We start from the raw sequence: 20,464 nt of genomic DNA, 5'->3' as shown, positions 1-20,464 counted from the left end.
TGTGCAGCCTAACAGATTTGCCCGCTTGAGCGAAGATGTTGGGTGCATTAGCTCAGGAGTAGCTATACTGGAGAAAGCTGTTCCTTCTAACAGCCGAGGGAACAGCCCCTCTAGTATGAGTGGGGTTGAGAGCGTAAGAAAGGCTAGACAGGTTGTGGTGGTAGGGGACTCTATTATTAAGAGAGTAATAGGGTAATCTGCCGCAGGGCCGGCCGAAGACTTAACGCCGCCTGGGGCGAAGTTTAAAATGCCGCCCCCCGCCGACGCCGGGGGGGCGGCGGCATTATCTACCCCACCCCCACCGGTACTTACCCTTAAACAGTCCTGCGGCGAGTCTCCCTGTGCTGCCACGGTGCCGGCTTGTAATGCTGAGCGCCGGAAATTCACGTCACTTCCGGCGCTCTGCATTACAAGCCGGCACCGAGACCTAACAGGGAAACTCGCCGCAGAGGAGAGAGAGAGGGGCGCCGAGCGGGTAAGCGAAAACCACTCGGTGCCCCTCTCTCTCTCCTCCGCTTCAAAAAAAACAAAAAAAAAACGCATGGGGCGGCAAAGTGCCGCCCCTTCTGAAGTGCCGCCTGGGGCAATTGCCCCAGTCGGCTCCATTGTAGGGCCGGCCCTGATCTGCCGCTGTGATAGGCTCAACCGGACAGTTTGCTGTCTCCCGGGTGCTCGGGTCCGGCATGTTGCTGACAGAGTGAATGGATTATTGGGAGGGGCTGGGGAAGACCCGGCTGTCATGGTACACATTGGTACCAATGACAAAGTCAGTGGAAAATGGAAGGTCCTAAAGAATGATTTCAGGGAATTAGGAGATAAACTAAAAAAAAAAAAAGGACCTCCAAGGTAGTATTTTCAGAAATATTACCTGTGCCACACGCAACAGTAGAAAGGCAGTGGGAGATCAGGGAGGTAAATGCGTGGCTAAAGTCATGGTGTAGGAAGGAGGGTTTTGGCTTTCTAGAGCACTGGGCTGATTTTGCGCTTGGGTACAATCTTTATAGCGGTGATGGATTGCACCTAAATGGAAGAGGGTCTGCTGTGCTAGGGGAGAGGATGGCTAGAAGGCTGGATGGGTTTTTAAACTAGTGGTAGGGGGGGAGGGACACAGAGATCTTGAAAATGGAGATAGCGCAGAAAGGAGAGGGGCTTCAGATCAGAACAAGGGGGGTGGGGATGGGGGGAGGGGCAAGATCAGAACAGAGGAGGTATGTATTAATAAAAATTCTCATAAAATTCAAGAGACTCAGGGTAATATTAAATGTATGCTTGCTAATGCAAGGAGCCTAAATAACAAAATGGGAGAACTGGAGGCAATAGCATACACTAAGCAATATGATATAATAGGCATAACAGAAACATGGTGGGATGAGACCCATGACTGGGCAGTTAACTTAAAATGTTATATACGTTATATAGGAAGGACAGAAAAAGCAGGAAGGGAGGTGGAGTATGCTTGTATGTTAACAACGAGCTAAAGTCAAATATTAAGCATCTTGAATGCGACAAGGGATTTGTGGAAGCTTTATGGGTAGATATCAACTTGGGGCATAAAAAAGGAAAAGAACTACTGGTTGGGATATGTTATAAACCACTTAATGTTAATAATGATAAGGAAGAGCAGCTGTTACAATTGCAAAATTGAGAAAGCTGCACATCTGGGTAACACGTTAATTATTGGAGATTTTAATTACACGGACATAAATTAGGATAGAGGGGCTAGTAGTTCTGCAAGGGGATTCAGGTTTTTGAACCTGTTAAATGACGCCTTCATGTCACAACTGGTACCAGCACCAACTAGAAAGGATACTTGTCTGGATCTGGTGATAACAAACAATGTTGATCTGGTGTCTAACATTCAAGTGGGGGAGCACTTGGGTAATAGTGACCACAATATGGTCTCTTTTGAAATAAACTCATAAAAGGAATTGCCCATATGGAGGCCAATTTCAATAAGATAAGGGCAGCTTTACAACTTACTGACTGGCAAAAACTCTTCAGGGATAAAAATACTGAGGAAAAATGGAGAATTTTCAAACAAATATTAGCAGGGTACACTTCTCAGTATGTACCACTAGGAAACAAATATAAAAGAAACAAATTGAGACCGATGTGGCTTAGTGGGGACGTTAAGCAGAAAATTAAAAATAAGAAAATGGCTTTTACAGCATTTAAATCGGACGAATCAGAGGCATCCTATATAAGGTATAAGGAAGCCAATAATGCATGCAAAAAGGTGATTAGATGGGCTAAACTAGAAAATGAGAGGGTGATTGCCAAAGAGAGCAAAACTAACCCCAAAAAATTCTTTAAGTACATAAATTCCAAAAAAACAAAAAATGAAAACGTAGGTTCATTAAAAACAGAGAGGGGAGTGTTGGTTAAGGAGGACCAGGAAAAAGCCGAAACTTTAAATGACTATTTTTCCTCAGTATATATTGAGGAACCTATGGCAATGGATATACATAGGACCACTGAGAAAAATTTTCAGTCAGACTGTGAGTGGATGAATAAGGACAGGCGCTGCAGCAACTAAAGAAAATTAATGTTAACAAAGCTCCGGGGTCTGACGGTTTTCACCCACGAGTACTTAAGGAGCTGAGTCAGGAGATAAGTGAGCCTCTGTTTCTAATCTTTCGGGATTCTTTTCTTTCAGGAATTGTACCGGAGGATTGGAGGAAGGCAGATGTGGTTCCTATTTTCAAAAAGGGGTTCAAACTCTGTGCCCGGAAATTATAGACCTGTGAGCTTAACTTCCGTGGCTGGGAAAGTACCGTATTTGCTCGATTATAAGACGACCTTGATTATAAGACGACCCCCCAAAATCTGAATATTAACTTAGGAAAAAAGAAAAAGCCTGAATATAAGACGACCCTAAAGGAAAAAAGTTTTACCAGTAAATGTTAATTCATGTAAACTATTTTTTTTAATAAAAGCTATGATTGAGAAAAATATTTTTTTTGTTTTTATTTCTTGTATTTTCCAGCCCGTCCCCCAGTTACGCACATCTGCCCCCAGGCTTGCCACACCAATATGGCACTGTGGCCCATGGTATGCCTTTTAACCCTCTATATGCCACTGTGCCCCATGGTATGCCTTTTGACCCCCTATATGCCACTCTGCCTCCAGAAATGCCTTATACCCCTATATCCCATTCTGGCATTTAGGGGGTTAAAATGCATATTATGGGGCAGAGTGGCATATAGGGAGGTATAAGGCATTTCAGGAGGCAGAGTGGCATTAAGGGAGTTAAAAGGCATTGTATAGAGCACTCTGCCTCCAGAAATGCCTTATACCCCTATATGCCACTCTGGCATTTAGGGGGTTAAAAGGCATATTATGGGGCAGAGTGGCATATAGGGAGGTATAAGGCATTTCAGGAGGCAGAGTGCTCTATTAAATGCCCCCTTAACGCCACTCCAGAAATGCCCTATGCCCCCATTTAACTAACACACACACACACACTCTCCCCCCCCCCTCCCCTCCCCTCTCCTCTCTCCTCTCTCCCCTCTCTCCCCTCTCTCCCCTCTCAGCCCTCTCTTACCGGTGCTTCCAGCCGGGGCAGCGGGTTGACGTCGCCTTCTGCTGCAGCCGGAAGGAGGTGGAGTTGGCAGCGGGGGTTTGTATGCGTCCGTCGCGTATACTTTCCCCGGCTGTCAGAGATCAGAGATCTCTGACAGTCGGGGAAGGTCTACGCGACGGACGCAGACAACCCCCGCTGCTAGCCACACCTCCTTCCGGCTGCAGCGGACGTTGTCTACGCGGATCGCGTAGACGTCAACCCGCTGCCCCGGCAATACAGCAGGAAGCACCGGTAAGTGTGTATGATGGGGGGGGGGGGTGAGACAGGAGGATCCAGGTCCCCTGCAGCGGTGCGGGGGATCTGGATCTTAGTCTCCTAATCAGACTCTATTTGAGGTCTGATTAGAAGACGACCCCGATTAGAAGACGAGGGGTATTTTTCAGAGCATTTGCTCTGAAAAAAACCTCGTCTTATAATCGAGCAAATACGGTATTTGAAGGGCTGTTTAGGGAAAATATTCAAGAATTCCTTGGGAAGAACAGTATTATTAGCAAAAATCAGCATGGTTTTATGAAACATAGGTCCTGTCAAACTAATTGAATTGCATTCTATGAAGAAGTAAGTAGAAGTGTGGATCAGGGGGTCGCGGTGGATGGAATCTACTTGGATTTTGCCAAGGTGTTTGACTCGGTTCCACACAATAGGTTAGAATTCAAACTGAAGGAAATTGGTCTAGATGCAAATTCTTGTTCTTGGGTAGAACATTGGCTTAGAAATAGAGAACAGAGAGTTGTTATAAATGGTAAATTTAAATCTGTTTAGTTTAGAAAAACGTCGCCTCAGAGGGGATATGATAGCATTATATAAATATATTCGGGGCCAATACAAACCATTGTATGGAAATCTGTTCATAAACAGGACTATGCATAGGACGCCGGGTCACGCGTTCAGACTGGAAGAGGAGATTTAGACTAAAGCAGAGGAAAGGGTTTTTTACGGTAAGGACAATAAGGATGCGGAATTCTCTGCCTGCAGAGGTAGTTTTATCGGAGTCTGTACAGACGTTTAAACAGCAACTGGATGGATACCTGGAAAAACATAATATTCAGGGATATAATCTTTAATTATGGGGAAACAGCTTATTGATCCAAGGAGAAATCTGACTGCCATTTTGGGGTCAAGAAGGAATTTTTTCCCTGGTTAGTGCAAAATTGGAAAGAGCGAAACCGGGGGTTTTTTTGCCTTCTTTTGGATCAACAGCAACAAATTAACAGATATAGGAAAGGCTGAACTTGATGGACGCATGTCTTTTTTCAGCCTACATAACTATGTAACTATGTTTCTTGAACTCACCTGCAAACTCCCAGTTTAGTGAATAAAAGTATGAAATTCTTACATCACTAGGGGGCGATAACGTTTCATTGATTTTTGATTGACACCCACATATTCGCGTTGCTATTCTGACAATAGATCTGCAGTTTAAACGTCTACCGGTATGGAGCACAGATCTGCATTAACAGGAAACCTTTAACCGCAGCGAGAATAAACTATCTGGCTATTCAAAATGATTTATTACTAGTGTATGTGGCCATCACAGACATGACCTGCCTAGAACCATTGATTTATTCTCTGTCACTAACCTTCCCACCATTCCCTGGGGTTTCGCTCTCCCTCCCTTCCTCCTTATCCCCCCCTCTCTTTATCTTCTCGACTTGGTCAAACCCCATGTTCATGGCATAACATATCTCCTAATGGTTCCACCTCAACGTCCTCATCTACTCCAAAACCATTTATGTCCAATGACATTTCTATAGGTTTTTCACCCATGCCCCACCCCGCCTTGCCGACGTTCCCCCTTCTCCATTGCACCACTCTTATGATGGATCTTCTTCTTCTACCGCTCCTGCCTTCTCGTAGGTCAAAAGGGAGGCTGACCTCAATGGACTTGTGACTTTTTTCAACCTAAATGACTTTGCTACTATGTGCCTGTCCTGAAATAATCTTCCATCTGTTCACAAGACACAGCAGATCCAATCAGCTTCCACTAAAGGTGAGCCGCCATCTTGCGCAAGTGGTTAAGACGGCTAAACTCGCTGGTTTGGAAAGTTATTTTAATCTGTAAGTAACAATATGGGTCCTGGGAACATGATCGGACAATTTTATGGAAATCTGAGACCTTCATATCATTTTTAATCGTTTTTTTCTGGTACACGAGCTTACCTCTTACAATTAATTGGCTTTGGTGTTGCACGGCTGCTGCATCGTTCCGGGCTATACACGTGTAATTACCATTGTGCATGAGCGACAGGTTGGATATCCTTAAAGAACTAGTGAAGTCTATGTTGTCGATGGTCACCCCAAGGCTGGCTGGGATTGGCCGCCCATCCTTCTGCCAGGTGATTGTGATTGGAAGGTCCCCAGAGACCACCACGCAGGGAATGAATACTCTTTGTCCAATGGAGAATCGCTGGGATTCAAATGGCTGAATGAATGGGGGAACTGCAAAAAAAAAAAAGATACATCTACAAAGTATTCCTCAACATATTTAAGGAAGAAAGCACACTATTTTTGTTTTAGAATTATTGCTATAATTACATATATTTCAAAGGAAGTCTTATGTGTCAGGTTCAGCTGTATTAACCAGTTACTCCTGTTTAAATGATTAACTTTCAGAATTACACCACCGCTCAAAGGTTTGGGGTCACTTTTAATAGAATTTCTGTCTGTAACATATTTGCTTTATAACTAGCAATTTTTAACTTTTAAAGTTAAATTTGGATCAGAGAACACAACGTGCCATTGGAACACAGGAGTGATGGGAGTGATAAAGGGCCATTGGAACACAGGAGTGATGGGAGTGATAGAGGGCCATTGGAACAGAGGAGTGATGGGAGTGATAAAGGGCCTCTGTACGCCTATAAAGATACTCCATTAAAAACCAGACATTTCCAGCTTCAATAGTCATTTACAACATTAACCCCGTCTGCGCTGGATTTCTGATCCATTAATGGTATTTTAATGGGCTAGATTTGCTTTTCTTTAAAAATAAGGACATTTTTAAGTGACCCCAAACTTTTGAATGGTAGTGTATCTGCATGCAAACAAATATTTGTAAATCACCGGCTGGATACCCGCATAACGTTGGGGCTGCACATATCCAGCAGACGTCCACACTGACGTCAGTTACCGGCCACTGGTCTTAACCCCTTTGTGACAAAGGCTGGTTTTACTTTTTGTACCCTTCGTGACAATGGCCGTTTTAACATTTCTGCGCTGCTCGTGTTTAGCTGTAATTTTCTTCTTTCCCGTTTACTGAACCCACACAAATTATATATTGTTTTTTTCAGGACAAGAAGGGCTTTCTTTAGATGACATTGTTTTGATTGTATCATATTATTTACTATAAAAAAAAAGTATAAAATATGGTGAAACATTTAGAAAAAAATGACTGTTTCTAACTTTTAGTTGAAAAATCTTTTACTCATCCATAAAAGGTAATAAAAAAACCTGCTAAATAGATTCTACTATTTGTCCTGAGTTTAGAAATACCCAATGTTTTTATGTTTTTTTGCTTTTTTTCTGCACGTTATGGAGCAATAAGTACAGGTAGCGTTTTGCTATTTCAAAGCCATTTTTTCCAAATCTGGTAATTCTTCCCCCCATGTGCCATTTCGGGTATCTTTGAAGCCGGCCAATGCAATTTACCCCATCAAGTCATATATTTTTGAAAACTAGACAGTCCAGGGTATTCCAAATGCTAGTAGCTAGTATTTTAACCCTTTCCAAGCACTAATTCTACCATCAGCCTTAGTCAAACTTTATGGTAGTAATTTTTTTGCATTTGTTTTGTCACACACATTTTACTTTAGGTATGAATAAACAGGTTCTGGTATATGTCACTATCATAAAACACCCCAATATGTGTTCAGCAACATCTCCTGAGTACAGCGATACCTCACATGAATGATTTTGCCTGGCTGTTTGGGGGCAAAAGGGCCACACTTAGGGCATGCACATTTTTCAATGTTGAACTTTGGCATTTGGGGATCCACTGCCCATGCCCTATTTGGTACATCTTTGAGCCGGGCCATTTCAGTGTGCCCAATAAAGCTATATATTTTTGAAAACTAGACACCCCAGGGTATTTCAAATGCTAGTATTTTAACTCTTTCAATGCACCATATCTACCACCAGTCTTTGTCAAACTTTGTGGTAGTCATTTTTTTGCATTTGTTTTGTCACACACATTTTAATTCAGGTATGAATTAAAAAGTTCTCGTATATGTCACTATCACAAAACACCCCAATATGTGTTCAGCAACATCTCCTGAGTACAGCGATACCTCACATGAATGATTTTGCCTGGCTGTTTGGGGGCAAAAGGGCCACATTTGGGACATGCGCATTTTTCAATGTTGAACTTTGGCATTTGGGGATCCACTGCCCATGTCCTATTTGGTACATCTTTGAGCCGGGCCATTTCAGTGTGCCCAACAAAACCATATATTTTTGAAAACTAGACACCACAGGGTATTTTAAATGCTGGTATTTTAACTCTTTCCATGCACACATTTTACCACCAGCATTTTTTCAAAGTTTGCAGTAGTATTTTTTTGTGTATTTTTCCCACACACACCTACTTTATGTATAAATTTACAGCTCCTGGTATATGCCGCTGTCACACGACACCCCAGCAACATCTCCTGAGTACAGTGATACCCCAAATGCATGGGTTTGTCATTTTTTGGGGGAACTAAAAGGCCACATTTGGTACATGTGCATTTTTCTAATTGGAAATTAGATGTGTGGCCATCCTTCCCCCATGTTAATTGGGACCTTGTTGAACCCGGCCAATTCAATTTACCCCATCAAATCATACATTTTTTTAAAGTAGACACCCCATGGGCATTTAATATGCCAGTATTTTAACTCTTTCCATGCGAGAATTGTTTTAAGCTAATGTGCAAATTTTAGGACTTGCTCACAAAAATATATTTTTTATATATATATATTTATTTATTTTTGCCTTTTTTAATTTTTTAATTAGTGACATCAGTCAATTATTTTTACATTTTACTGTTTTCGTTGATCGCCTCCTAAACGCTTTTAAAACGGGCGTCCGCTGCCATACAAAGTATGGCGGATGTTGACGCCCCGGGGAGGGGCCAGAGATGCCAGAGATGCCGATCATGGCGTTGCTGAATGCCTCGAGGTTGAGGCATTACAGCAACGGCGTTTCGGTGCAGAAAGCGAAAATAGATCGCTTTCTGCACCCGTTTAAAGACGTGCCGGTCCTGGCACATCAATTGTCGTTAACGACTTGAATTTCGGTGACGTGCCCGGACCGGCAATTGTCATCAAGGGGTTAAAGTGCCAGGACTGCCTGGCTATCCCCAGAGCGACCCTGAACACAATGGGGTAAAAGAAAGCCAAGATAATTCTCTTGACCCCAGCAGTAAATTGACTTTCTTATGAGAAACAAGACCTGGAACAAATTGGGTCACCTGGCCTCTTCTCCGACGTATTTACCAAGGCTAAACATTGGAGATGAAGGTAACTTTGACAAAAGAACCCACCTTTCACGGTGACGTGGACACTTTGGCTCGTGGATAACTGCGGTTGTACGAGGACATTGCACGTGTACTCCCCCTCGTCCACGTCCTTCTGCACGTCGGACAGCTTCAAGGTGCCGTTGTTTTCGAAAGCCACCTGGCGATGGTTGAACGGAAGGAGGTTCGAGTTCTTGTACCACTTGATGGAGTAGTAGGGGTACCCGATGACACGGCAGTGGATATACGTGTCCCGTCCTGCTATTGCTGTGATATTTTTCATCGGACGAATGCTCGCCGGGCCTACGGAGAGCACAGGGAAAGCGCAATATAATTCCAGCATACCTGCGTGATCATTCAACGCGCGTTCACGTAACTAATTCAAATAATGATTCAAACAAAAACTATAGAAAATTGACTTATTCAACCATAAAAGAGTAAAAATGTATCATTATGTGAAAAGCGTTATAAAAGTGCACAATGGTGTATAGAACCGAAACCTAACCTACGGGTAATTAATCCTCAGCTCCTTATAGAAACCCACCATTAATGTTCCCGTATAAAAGAGCACAGTAGGAAAATGCGAGCACCCATATCAATATATCACCCATAGCAATGTATGGATGTAATGGGCATTGGTGCTATTAATCAGTTTTGTCCACAGAAATAACCGGTTAAAACATATAAAATACCCATTTTTCCATTGATAATATATTAAATGTCTTGAAAATGGATGAAAACAAAAATGCATGCTTCTTTCTAAAAGGAGGGTAGATAAGTGGAACAGCCTCCCAGCTGAAGTGGTAAAAGGTAATACAGTGAGGGTAATAAACATTCATGGGATAGACATACGGCTCCTGAATCTGAGACGAGACCAACGACTGATTAAGGTTTGAGTCTTTATAGCAGGAAAAAAACGGGCGACTAGACAGGGCCGGATGGGGCCGATCTGCTGTTATTACTATGAATTCCTAGTAATAGATGCAATTATTTCCTAGTATTGACTGGCCTTGCGAAAAATGAATAATAATAATAATATCAAAACAACTTTTTTATATTAATCCTAGCTTCGTAATACATGGCTATTTAAATTAGTTTTTCTTGGAAAAGAAAAACCAGAAGAGTGAATCCACTAAAGAAATAATAATAATAATAATAATACAAATAATAAGAAGAATATTGCACGAGAATATAAATATTTTCAAAATTCATAAATTTGCTATTAGAAAATGTGTAAAAAAATATATGTACAGTGCTAGATAAAAAAAAAGTGAGAACGGGATACACCTGTTTGCATGCAGAAACCACGGTAACTAGAAAGAGTTGCGTTAAATTTTTGTAATATTGTTTTCGAGGAGCTGATTTGACAAGCACCTCTTACGTTTATTCGAGCCTGGTACAGGACGACTCCCGCAGAGTTATTAGCAGTGCAGCGGTAGACTCCCCCGTCCCGGACCTGAGTGTTGGTGATGTTCAGGTAACTAAGCACGTTGCCCTCGGAGGTGATTATTTGACTGATACGATGGTTTCCGTTCTTTATAATGGGGTCATCGTCCAGCGTCCAGGTGATTGTAGGAAGCGGGGTACCCTTCACGTTGCACATGAGCGATACGGGCTCTCCAGGGCTCACCACTTTCTCGCTAAATGCTGAAATAATTTTGGGCGTTCCATCTAGAAAAAAACAAGATATAAATATGACCGCTCTGAAGAAACACCTTAGAATATTAAAAATGGTTCTTCCAGCTCTAGATGAAACTTTTGTTTTTTAATTTGCAGAACATCCCCTGTGACATCATTCACACACATACCTGGGGGGTCGTATTTCTACGGCCAGGAGAGCGTAGCTTAGCCACACCCACTTCCCGCCTACTCCCTGCCCATTTCCCTGTGTCTGGGCCTAGCCCCTCCCCTTGGTGAAGTCATTTCCCGAGAAGCCTTTACCGGAGATTTTTAGGCTTTTCCTTATTATTGTGGCTTATTTATTTCTATATATAGACACAATAAAAATAATTGTATTTTATTTACAGTTTATTTACTAAAAACATTGTTTCGATACACATTATCGGGGCTTTTAGGGCTGTAGAACCCTGCGATACCCTCATACCCAGCAAACATTCCGAGCTCCTAGGAAAGAGGGGCTTCAAGGGAGGGATGCAATTGTTTTTGCAATTTTTAAAAATGCTATTTATACAAACTAATGTCTTTCATTTATAAATATGTGCTTAAAAAAACAATATATATATATATATATATATATATATAAAATTATTTGCGTGGATACATTAATTGAGAATAGAGACATAGCCCTGGTCCTTACATGGTTAAATTAGTAAAAACAGGCAGATTAGGTGGCCTATTGGTTCGTATCTGCAGCCAAATTGTATGTTTTTATAAAACATTTAAACCTAAATAATGTTGCAACATTTGGTGAGATTTTGGTCCTTTCCTGGAAACCGATGTTTTTTTATTTTTATTTACTTTTTATCTTTTATGTTAAAAAAGCTTCACTCTCGCATCGTGTGTATAGATTATCAATACGCTCCTCAGGCCATCTGACTCGCTAGAGATGGTTGCCATGGCAACAGTGGCCAGGCAGGTAATCTCTTCATTTTCTACAAAACGGGCTAAAAATAGTGACCGCGCCGTGCCTCTACTACACCTTCATTAAGCCGCGACACAATAGAAATCAAGGCTTCCGGGTTGTGATTGTCCTTTCAGGCAAAATGACCCAGAAAAATGATTTGCAGAATCAAACCGTTAATTAGAATTTTAGGAAAACCAAATGCAAAAAAAAAAATAAAAAATAAAAATCGCAGGGAAAATCTGAAATTTGAATTCAGCCACCTACGCAGTCCTTTCTCAAAATGTATAAAGATGGGCCGATGGGGAAAAATCTATGTATTTATTTATTCATTTAATAATAATGAAACTATAAAAAGAATTCAATAAATATAACATACACAAAAACAGATAATGAATGTAAAATACATTTGTATGGCTATAGTTATGCAGAAAACTGTCATTATTGCATATGGCCGGCCTTTTCCGATATAGATGTAAAAAAAAAAGCATAACAGGGCGTGGGGACCACTTTTTTCCCCAATTTGGAAAAAACTGATCGTGTTAACTTACAAAATAAATAAATAAATAATAAAATTATATATATATATATATACACACACACTCATTATATTTACATATAGTTGTGGAAATCGACACGTAACAAATATTTTTTTCTTCATATGGTGTCATTTTGATGCCTTATAATGGACGAGCATAAATAATACCTTTTTCTCTAATAACGGGACGGGCATTCCTCGTACTGAATATGAGAAATCCATCAATAATGGATAAGGAGGATATCATTATGTTAGTTTTCTGTGGTTTTCTCAAATACTCAAAGGGAGTGTTTTATTCTTTAAATACAAATGGATGCCGTGTAATTAACTGAAGGAAAAACAGCATCAGCTGGCAGGCTTAACGCATGTCATATTCGCTATAATTACTGTGCAGAGAGCAACGGGGAATACCCGAACAAACACAGATTTATAATACGGCTATACGTCAACATGCGCAGAATTATATTTTTGGAACACCTGATGTCTGGCTCTTCTTTACAGATACAGAAAATAACAATCAGCCCCCAAACTGCAGACGCTCGCAGAGACGGTGCATCTATTTCAGGGACCTTTATAGAATATACACAGCGCAGGGGTATCTGTCATTCCAATAGAAAATATAATAGACGTCCACAACAAATAATAATAAAAAATATATATAGTCGGGGAGCACAGGCAAAGTGGGCTAACCCATATAAATGTACGGCCCAAAAAAAGATAATGTCCAGCATACGTCAAAATAAAGAAATAGTCTTCATTCAAGTTTATTTCTACATGCCCAAAATATATAGCAATGTTTTGAGGCATGAATGGGTCTCAGGGCGGTATATGGGGCAAAAGTGGCTTTTCTTTGCCATTTTTCTAGAAGGCCGGGGTATCTTGTACTTCCCCTGATCATCTGAAGAAAGGCTACATGTAGTAGTAGAGCCTCAGTGAAAACCAGACTTGTGCATTTGGATTCGTATGAGCTTCAAATTTTATTAAATGTTTTGCCTAATTAGTGCTTTTGTACAGAAAATATATTCATTTATTCACGGTATGATCAGTTACTGTGTGACCCACCTTCAAGCACAACTTGAACGTAATCCTGCGCGGACATCTTATCCTTGCGCACGAAACACTGGTAAGCGCCGCTGTCACTCTTCGCCATGGCGTCCATTATGAGCGTTTCCCGGTTAACTCCTGTGATCCGGACGTTACTCCCGGGGACCAGGATTTCACCGTTACTGTACCACGAGAGATCAGGGTCGTCTGTTCCCGTCACGCTACACGACAATGAAACCTGGCTTCCAACGCTGGTTTTCACTTTCCGTGGGCTGATGGTGACCTTCAGTGGTTCTAGAAGATGCAGAAGCACAATGTGTATCCATAAGAGTATAGGGTGTACGCTACAGGAGAGATGAGGCTTGGGGAAATTCAGCTTCAAATAGTAATTCCATTCATTTAAAAAGAACAGCCCCGGAGGGGAAGAATTGGACAGAGGGGCCACATGAATGTAGTGCGGACGAGGTACCCATGGTCAAGCCTGTTTAAGGGGTTAAGGCATGACTAAGCAGAAATTTTGGCACTGAAAGCGTTAAGTATTGGTGGCACGTGCAGGGCCAGAGGGGAGGGGGTAATTACCCTCCCGGGGGGTATATAAGGAAGGGTCGTGGCCTATAGGGGCAATCATTTTAAAGAAAATTTTCCCGCCCATCCCTCCCCTAATTTTGGCATTTGCCGGGTACTCTGGTTTTTAAGCTGGTACGGTGCAGGAGTTAACCCTCTAGGTGCGGTTACTTGTGGTGCACAGAGGTGTAAGTGCAGGACACTCCGGGGGCAGGCGCCCCTGTGAATCGTAGGGTCATGTGACTGCCGCGCTAGGGGACGCCGGCAGTTCCAGCAGGGATACAGGTGGTTACGCCCATACCAGCAGGTTACTTATTTGGTTATTAATTTGATTATTAAGTGGTTATTAAATGGTTACAATTGGTTATGTTTGCTTTCATTTTGACAATAAATTATTTATATATATATATTGTGTCAAAATTTGTTGTGTTTATAATATTTCACACTTTGTAACATTAATAAAGGTTGAGTGTCGCGGTGCTGAAGTTAATTCCAAATAATTCCAAATAATTCCATATCTGACGTTTAATAAAATTTTTGAAATAAAGAAGTGTCTCTTGTTTTATTTGTAAAAGAGGCACCGAAACTGGACGCTACTTCATTCATGTGTTTTTTTTTATAAAATACATAAAACTTATAAAATGTATCAGATGTTTGGACTAAACGAAATAAGAGTAACATAATTAGTAAGGTTAAAAAACACATATCAAGAGATCCATAAATACCAACACAAGTTTTGAAGTCATGTGTACCCGGAATACATACGATTAGTGGATTAGAACTTTACAGCCCTTACTGGGAACCCTGTCTCCTCTAATTATAAAAAGTGGCATATTGTTATCTGCTATGAACGTGGAGTGAAGTATTGTTATCAGATTTGTCCATGGGGTTAAATATATTAGGGGTCTCTGCAAGGGACCCACTAGAAGACACTTTACAGCCTTTACAGCTGCTGCTTGACCTTGCATGCGGTTCTAGAGTTTGGAGTTAGTTTTGGTAGATGGCCTATAAGAAGTTTTCCACTCGACTTACGTTTTACATACAACGATCCTATAACTTCAGCATTCCCGTAGTTGTTCCACACTTCGCACACATAGCTGCCAGAATCGGAAGGTCGTGTGTTTTCAATAAGTAAACCAATGACTGTTTGCTGAAATCGGCTGTCTGGCTCAAGGAGGACATTATCCTTTAGCCAGCGGTACTTTGGTATAGGGTGTCCGGATGCTTTACAAGGAAGCTCCACTCTTTGTCCCGCCATAGCTTTCCGATGCTCGAATCCATCTATTATGGTGGGTGCGGAATTAACGGGATCTGAAAACAGAAGGGGGAAAAATTGAGTAAAAAGAATACGTATTTGATAGAATTCATTTAAATCAAAAATAGTAAGATCATGATATTCTATTAAGAGGCAGCCTGGAGTTGGCAGTTCAAGTTGTGTGAGACGAATGAAGCAGAAAGAGTAACAGGCATGTCTTATATCACCATGTCCTGTAACACGTGAGATATTGGCTATTAAAACATGGAGCGTTCACTCTGCCTAATCTTCATACCTGGGAACTCTCCATGGATAACATTAAGTCTCCGGGTAAAGCGCTGCTTCCTTGGGTTTCCAGGTCACTGTCTTTATTCTTACAGGAGAGCGCTGTTTAGCCGGGCCCAGTCCTGACTTGTCTAATTTCACCTATACATTGTGCTACCATTGTCTGCTTTCTTAAATTCTCCCTCTTTTTGCAACCAATGACCTACGTCATGAAAAGATGTCCATACAGGACCAATGACGTACCTAGTACATCATCAGTTAAAAATGGTTGACACAATTACAGTGATCGCGGGGTCACGACTGTTGCTGACTGATCTATGACCATGACAGGCTCCTAAAGCCTAGGGCATGCGCCGATACAGTCAGATGGCAAAGGCAATCTTTGTAAGCACTACCTTTCTCTCTGTGGTCATGAGCTGAAGAGAGAACAGTGAGAAACAAAAAAAAACCTTGTGAATAAATAATTTTCCTTTTTTATACTTTATTCTTAAGAAGTAATGTCTTACATATATGAATAGAGTTTTAAAAAAGCCCTCCTTGTCCTGAAAAAATAATAATAATTTGCGTGAGTTCACTAAATAAGAAAGAGGGAACGACACAGCAAGATAATTGCTCGGTCCTGTAGTGTAAAATAGCCCTGGTTCTTCAGGGGTTAATATTCAGGATCCAACTTGAAAGAGGCTTAAAACTTAATGTTTTCTGTAGCACAATAAAAGCATAAAAATGACTCCGAAATCACGGAACATCCATAAGTCTAGAATGCAGAATATAACATCCCCAAATCACCTCGATAATATGTACAGCCGTACAGGCTCCTCGTTATCGACACGCCGCAAAGATTATATACGAATGTGAATTTTATGAATCACGCTGGGGATATTGTTAGCACGCATAAAAAAAGGAGAATCGGTCATGGGGTAACGGATATTGTGTGGGAAATAAGGTTATTCCAGGTCACAGCGGCTCCAGAGAATCAGGTTAACCACTGCCTTTAAAACCTTTATAAATCGATCGCTTTTAAATCAAAAGCCCCGGTTAATACACGGAATATGTATAAATTAACGGAGATCGTCAGATGTAGCGGGACCCAACACTGCGGGTAAGTATTCTGTGAATGCTCCATTGCAGATGATGTTAACACGGCCCTATATAAATAAATGTAACCTGTTGACTGTTTCAGTATCGGTTTAATACTCATTTAATAATGTTTATTTGCAATGCATTTTACTGCATGTGACAGGTATTTAATGAGTTAAAAAAATTAACTTCCTGCTCGTGTAACTGCTCCTTTGGGTGGCTCTACTGAAACCAGGAAGTGCAACAGGAAGTATATTTAAGTACACTTCCTAAGCATTGTTTATTAGCACCTGCAGTATGTTCACATGACTATTCGGCTACCATCCATGTAACCGGCTACCACTGGTCCTGCTGACTTGGAGGACCGAACAGACCCGGACTGGCCGTCTGGCACACCAGGCAAACGCACCAGTCGGCCGGCGGCTGCATTGTGCCCGTGGGTATAAAAAGGTAGAGTGTGGCGGTGCATTTTTTGCGGTCTTTAAAAGATAATAAAAATAATATTAAAAAAAAAAAATAATAATAATAAATGGGCTGACACACGACAGACTATTTTTTTTTTTTAAGCGTTTCTGGGCCAAACTTCTAAAATTCTAAAATTGGGTCAGTGACCACAGATAACTATGGTGTATAATATATATATATGGTATATAAAATGTGTATATATATATATATATATATACACACGATATATAACACCACACAGTATGTGTGTGTGTCGCTGATTCGTGGTCAATCAAGGACATATTTTTGTCCGCCTCTTCCGACAGGCAGAAAGAACAAATATATCGTGTACCAGACGCACGATGAAAGCGACGAAGCCTCAATTCACGAGGCGGCTATAAATAGAAGAATTAATGAGATGGGGAAAGGGACGGTTCCAGTACCTGATACTGTCAGCCTTGCGCTGTTGCTCTGCCGCGTTTCTCCGGTGTATTTGTGCCGTATGGTACATCGATAATTATTTAATCCGTCTTCATTCTGTACATCTGTAATATACAAGGCTCCCGTGGATGTAATGATAAATCTAGATCCTGCAAGGCAAAGGAAAAATACATTCTTACTTAAATATTATTGGATTTTCTTAGACAGCTAAACTTTCTTTAGGATGGCAAGCAGATTCACCATAACACGCTGATATACATTGGAAATTAAAGTTTTGTCACATTTCATAAATGATACTTTTCATCACGTTTGCACTTTTTCAAACTTGTCTAATGTATAGAATATATATTTAAATTAATGCGAGGGATTTTGAGCATGCGCGCTCTCATCAGCCCCTGTGGAGGCAAGTATGCACATATGCGCGTGTCCTGCAATGCAACTGACTGGGAGGCAAAACAACAACAACAACAATAATAATAATAATAACAATATTTAAAGGTTTTTTAAAGTGCATACTGTGGATGGAGAATCCGTTTAAAGGGGCCTCCCAGGGTAGGGTACCTGGAGCTCTCCCTCTCCTGAACAATTGTCTTCGTGAGGGGCAGGGCTAGCTAGCCTCAGACAATTTTAATTGGGCGGAGGATAGGAAGGGGAGTGGTCCTGACCAAATATTGCTCCCCTGACCAGAGAAAGAGGAAAGTGACTCAGAGACCCAGGTAAGCAGTGCTTCCCCCGCAGACTCTGGGCAAACCCCGGAGAGTCCCCAGTTATGTCTTCGCTGCTGAATGTACCCAATAGAGAGAGAGAGGTTTATGAATTTTAATGCAATGGATCACTCAAATCCAGTATTTAGTAAAAAATAATAAATATATATATATATTATGTAGTAAGATATAAACTTTCACTAAAGACTCCTTTTCCTGGACTAATATGGTTTTATTTGTGTTCTTTTTGACTCATTCAGTTAACTACGTTTTTGATGTTCCAAATAAATACACAAATTAAAAAATATATATTTTTCTGCTATTTTCATTTAAAAAAAAATATCGGCTATCACAAAAATCCCTCTCAGCCCTTCCAGACGAAAGCACCTGGATTTGATTCGTCCGACGCACAAGAACTGCTTTTAATAATTAAATGTGATTGGTTGATTGAAACCGCAAACCCAATTCATTAAGTTGGGAGGGAGGATTTGCCCTGTTCCTTGAGATCATGCAAATCGAGCAGCGTACAGAGATACGAGGGCTGCTCTTCGCGGAGGACCCTGGAGGCACAGAAGGACTCCAGTAATTACAAGTCAACAGGGGTCAAATAGTATTCAGAAAGCCTGGCCATTTTACCCAAGATCCGTGTTTAAATTATTTTAGTCCTTGCATGGCTGCAGTCTCCTGTATTTGTCTGTGCATTTACGACTTTAATTATCTTTAATTTTTCCAAATGAATTTGGGGCTCATTCACTAAATGGTGCATTGGTAGGCTAGGTGAAACTCGTGACGTCAATGTGCATCATGTCACCATGATCTATGTATGGCCAAGTCCAGTGGCTTTCTTCTGAAAGAAGGTCAAGGTTTGTGTGTCTTCTATTATGTGTCTATTGGATGTAAAGAAAAAAGATTTGGATGAGAAGGAGAAGTTCCCAACGGTGGCCGAATACGCATTTGTCTCATTTTTATCAACTTTTGGGAGCATAAAAACACAGCAGAATGCCCCAAATATCCAGCCATGGACACCAGGCGAATGGCCATAGAATGCGGCCACTTATATCCAGCCGTCGGCTGTACTTACGACAGGTGGCCGATGGTCTTAAAGTGCCAGGGTCACTCCCGTCATCGCTAGTCCGGTCCTGGTTTTAAAAAAATCACATCTCACCGACAGCATCCAAAACCCACGTGCCAACCCCAATCTTTGGCGTTCTTTGGACGGAAAATGCAAATGTTACCCTACTAAAGCTGATTTGTACAAAGACCTGAATCCTGCACGATGGAGATGATTTATGATACTGTTTGGAAAATTACATTTCTGTCCTTCCAAAACAAAATGGGAGTGATTTATAAAGAGCAACATTTAAAAAAAATGTTTTTGTTACCATAGCAACCAAGAGAATGGTCCAATCAGCACAAAACTTTCACTCACTATGGAGATAAAGACCTCTTTTTCATACTTTGCATCAGATGATGAGCCATATGTACAAGGGGCTGTTATTGGTTTCCATGGTGATTGCTCCATATAGCACTCTTTCTGTATGAGTGATCTGCCTACATATTAACCCGTTCATAGCTTTCCATATTTGTTGAATAAAGCCTAAATACACCCCACAATTTAAATATATATTATATATATGAATGTGATGTCCTAACAGGTGAAACCTTTTAAAGCCTCCAGAAGCCGTCAGGTTAAATAACGAAGACATGTTGTTTCCGCTTATTCCAGGACTTCTCCATAGTTACATTTTTAATTTCCTGGCCACGGCCGAACCTTTTTTACCTTCATTTTACTCAATTAATCTCTCCATGCTGTCTTATATAGGATAGATTATCAGAATGGGGGTACTACAGACATCCGGTCTCTGTTGACGTCTCTCCGAGGGTGTCGGATAAAAGAAAACATCACAAGCAGCGTCCCTTTGTATTAATTACTTACAATTAAACCTGCGTTGGGCTCCATGGTTACGATGAATGAACATCGTAGAATCTGAAGGTGAAATGTGGATCGTAAAGGGACTGTTACATCTCAAGATCGTGAATAGTGAATACCTGAAACCAACGTGAAACTTTATAATTTTGTTACCTTTACAAAGCCGTCACATAGACAGGCAGATTGTGTGTAGGAAATCTAGACAAGTTTGGATCTCACAGGCGCCCCTTTGTTGAAAAATGGACGATTTGGTAGGCAAGAGCAAAGAAAGCGTTAACGGTATTCAAGGCGTTAATTTATCTCTAGTATGATGCAAAACCACCAATACCTTTTTTACTATATTGAATGCACTTTAAGAATACAACTACTAAGGTAAAACTTGGAAACACATCTGCATAAAACGACCCCCTCCCTCATTGAACGTGGTAAGTAGTGGGGATTTAAATAGGTGCCGGCACTTTAAGGCCAGCTGAGTGTTGCATTCAAGCTCTTACACAGCCATGTATATTCTGCCCAAGACCGCACACCA

The 20,464-nt window shown here is 41.1% G+C and overlaps 1 protein-coding gene across 1 annotated transcript in view; it reads right to left on the bottom strand.

Annotated features, from left to right (window-relative positions):
* Positions 1-20,464, bottom strand: part of LOC149281451 (cell adhesion molecule DSCAM-like) — a 196,343-nt gene that overhangs the window by 100,572 nt on the left and 75,307 nt on the right. Inside the window, exons 4-9 of the mRNA XM_089499302.1 lie at positions 17,304-17,450; positions 14,832-15,110; positions 13,254-13,529; positions 10,447-10,743; positions 9,100-9,375; positions 5,744-6,022 (exon numbers count right to left, since the gene is read on the bottom strand). Coding sequence (XP_089355428.1) covers positions 5,744-6,022; positions 9,100-9,375; positions 10,447-10,743; positions 13,254-13,529; positions 14,832-15,110; positions 17,304-17,450 — 1,554 coding nt within the window. The remainder of the gene's footprint in view (positions 1-5,743; positions 6,023-9,099; positions 9,376-10,446; positions 10,744-13,253; positions 13,530-14,831; positions 15,111-17,303; positions 17,451-20,464) is intronic.

This window comes from Sceloporus occidentalis, unplaced genomic scaffold (assembly GCF_023333645.1).
Source record: "Sceloporus occidentalis isolate IW3139 unplaced genomic scaffold, rSceOcc1.0.p SCAF_132, whole genome shotgun sequence".
NCBI lineage: Eukaryota > Metazoa > Chordata > Lepidosauria > Squamata > Phrynosomatidae > Sceloporus > Sceloporus occidentalis.
Note: the sequence above shows the minus strand (reverse complement) of the source record. Positions and strands in the feature narration are given on the sequence as shown.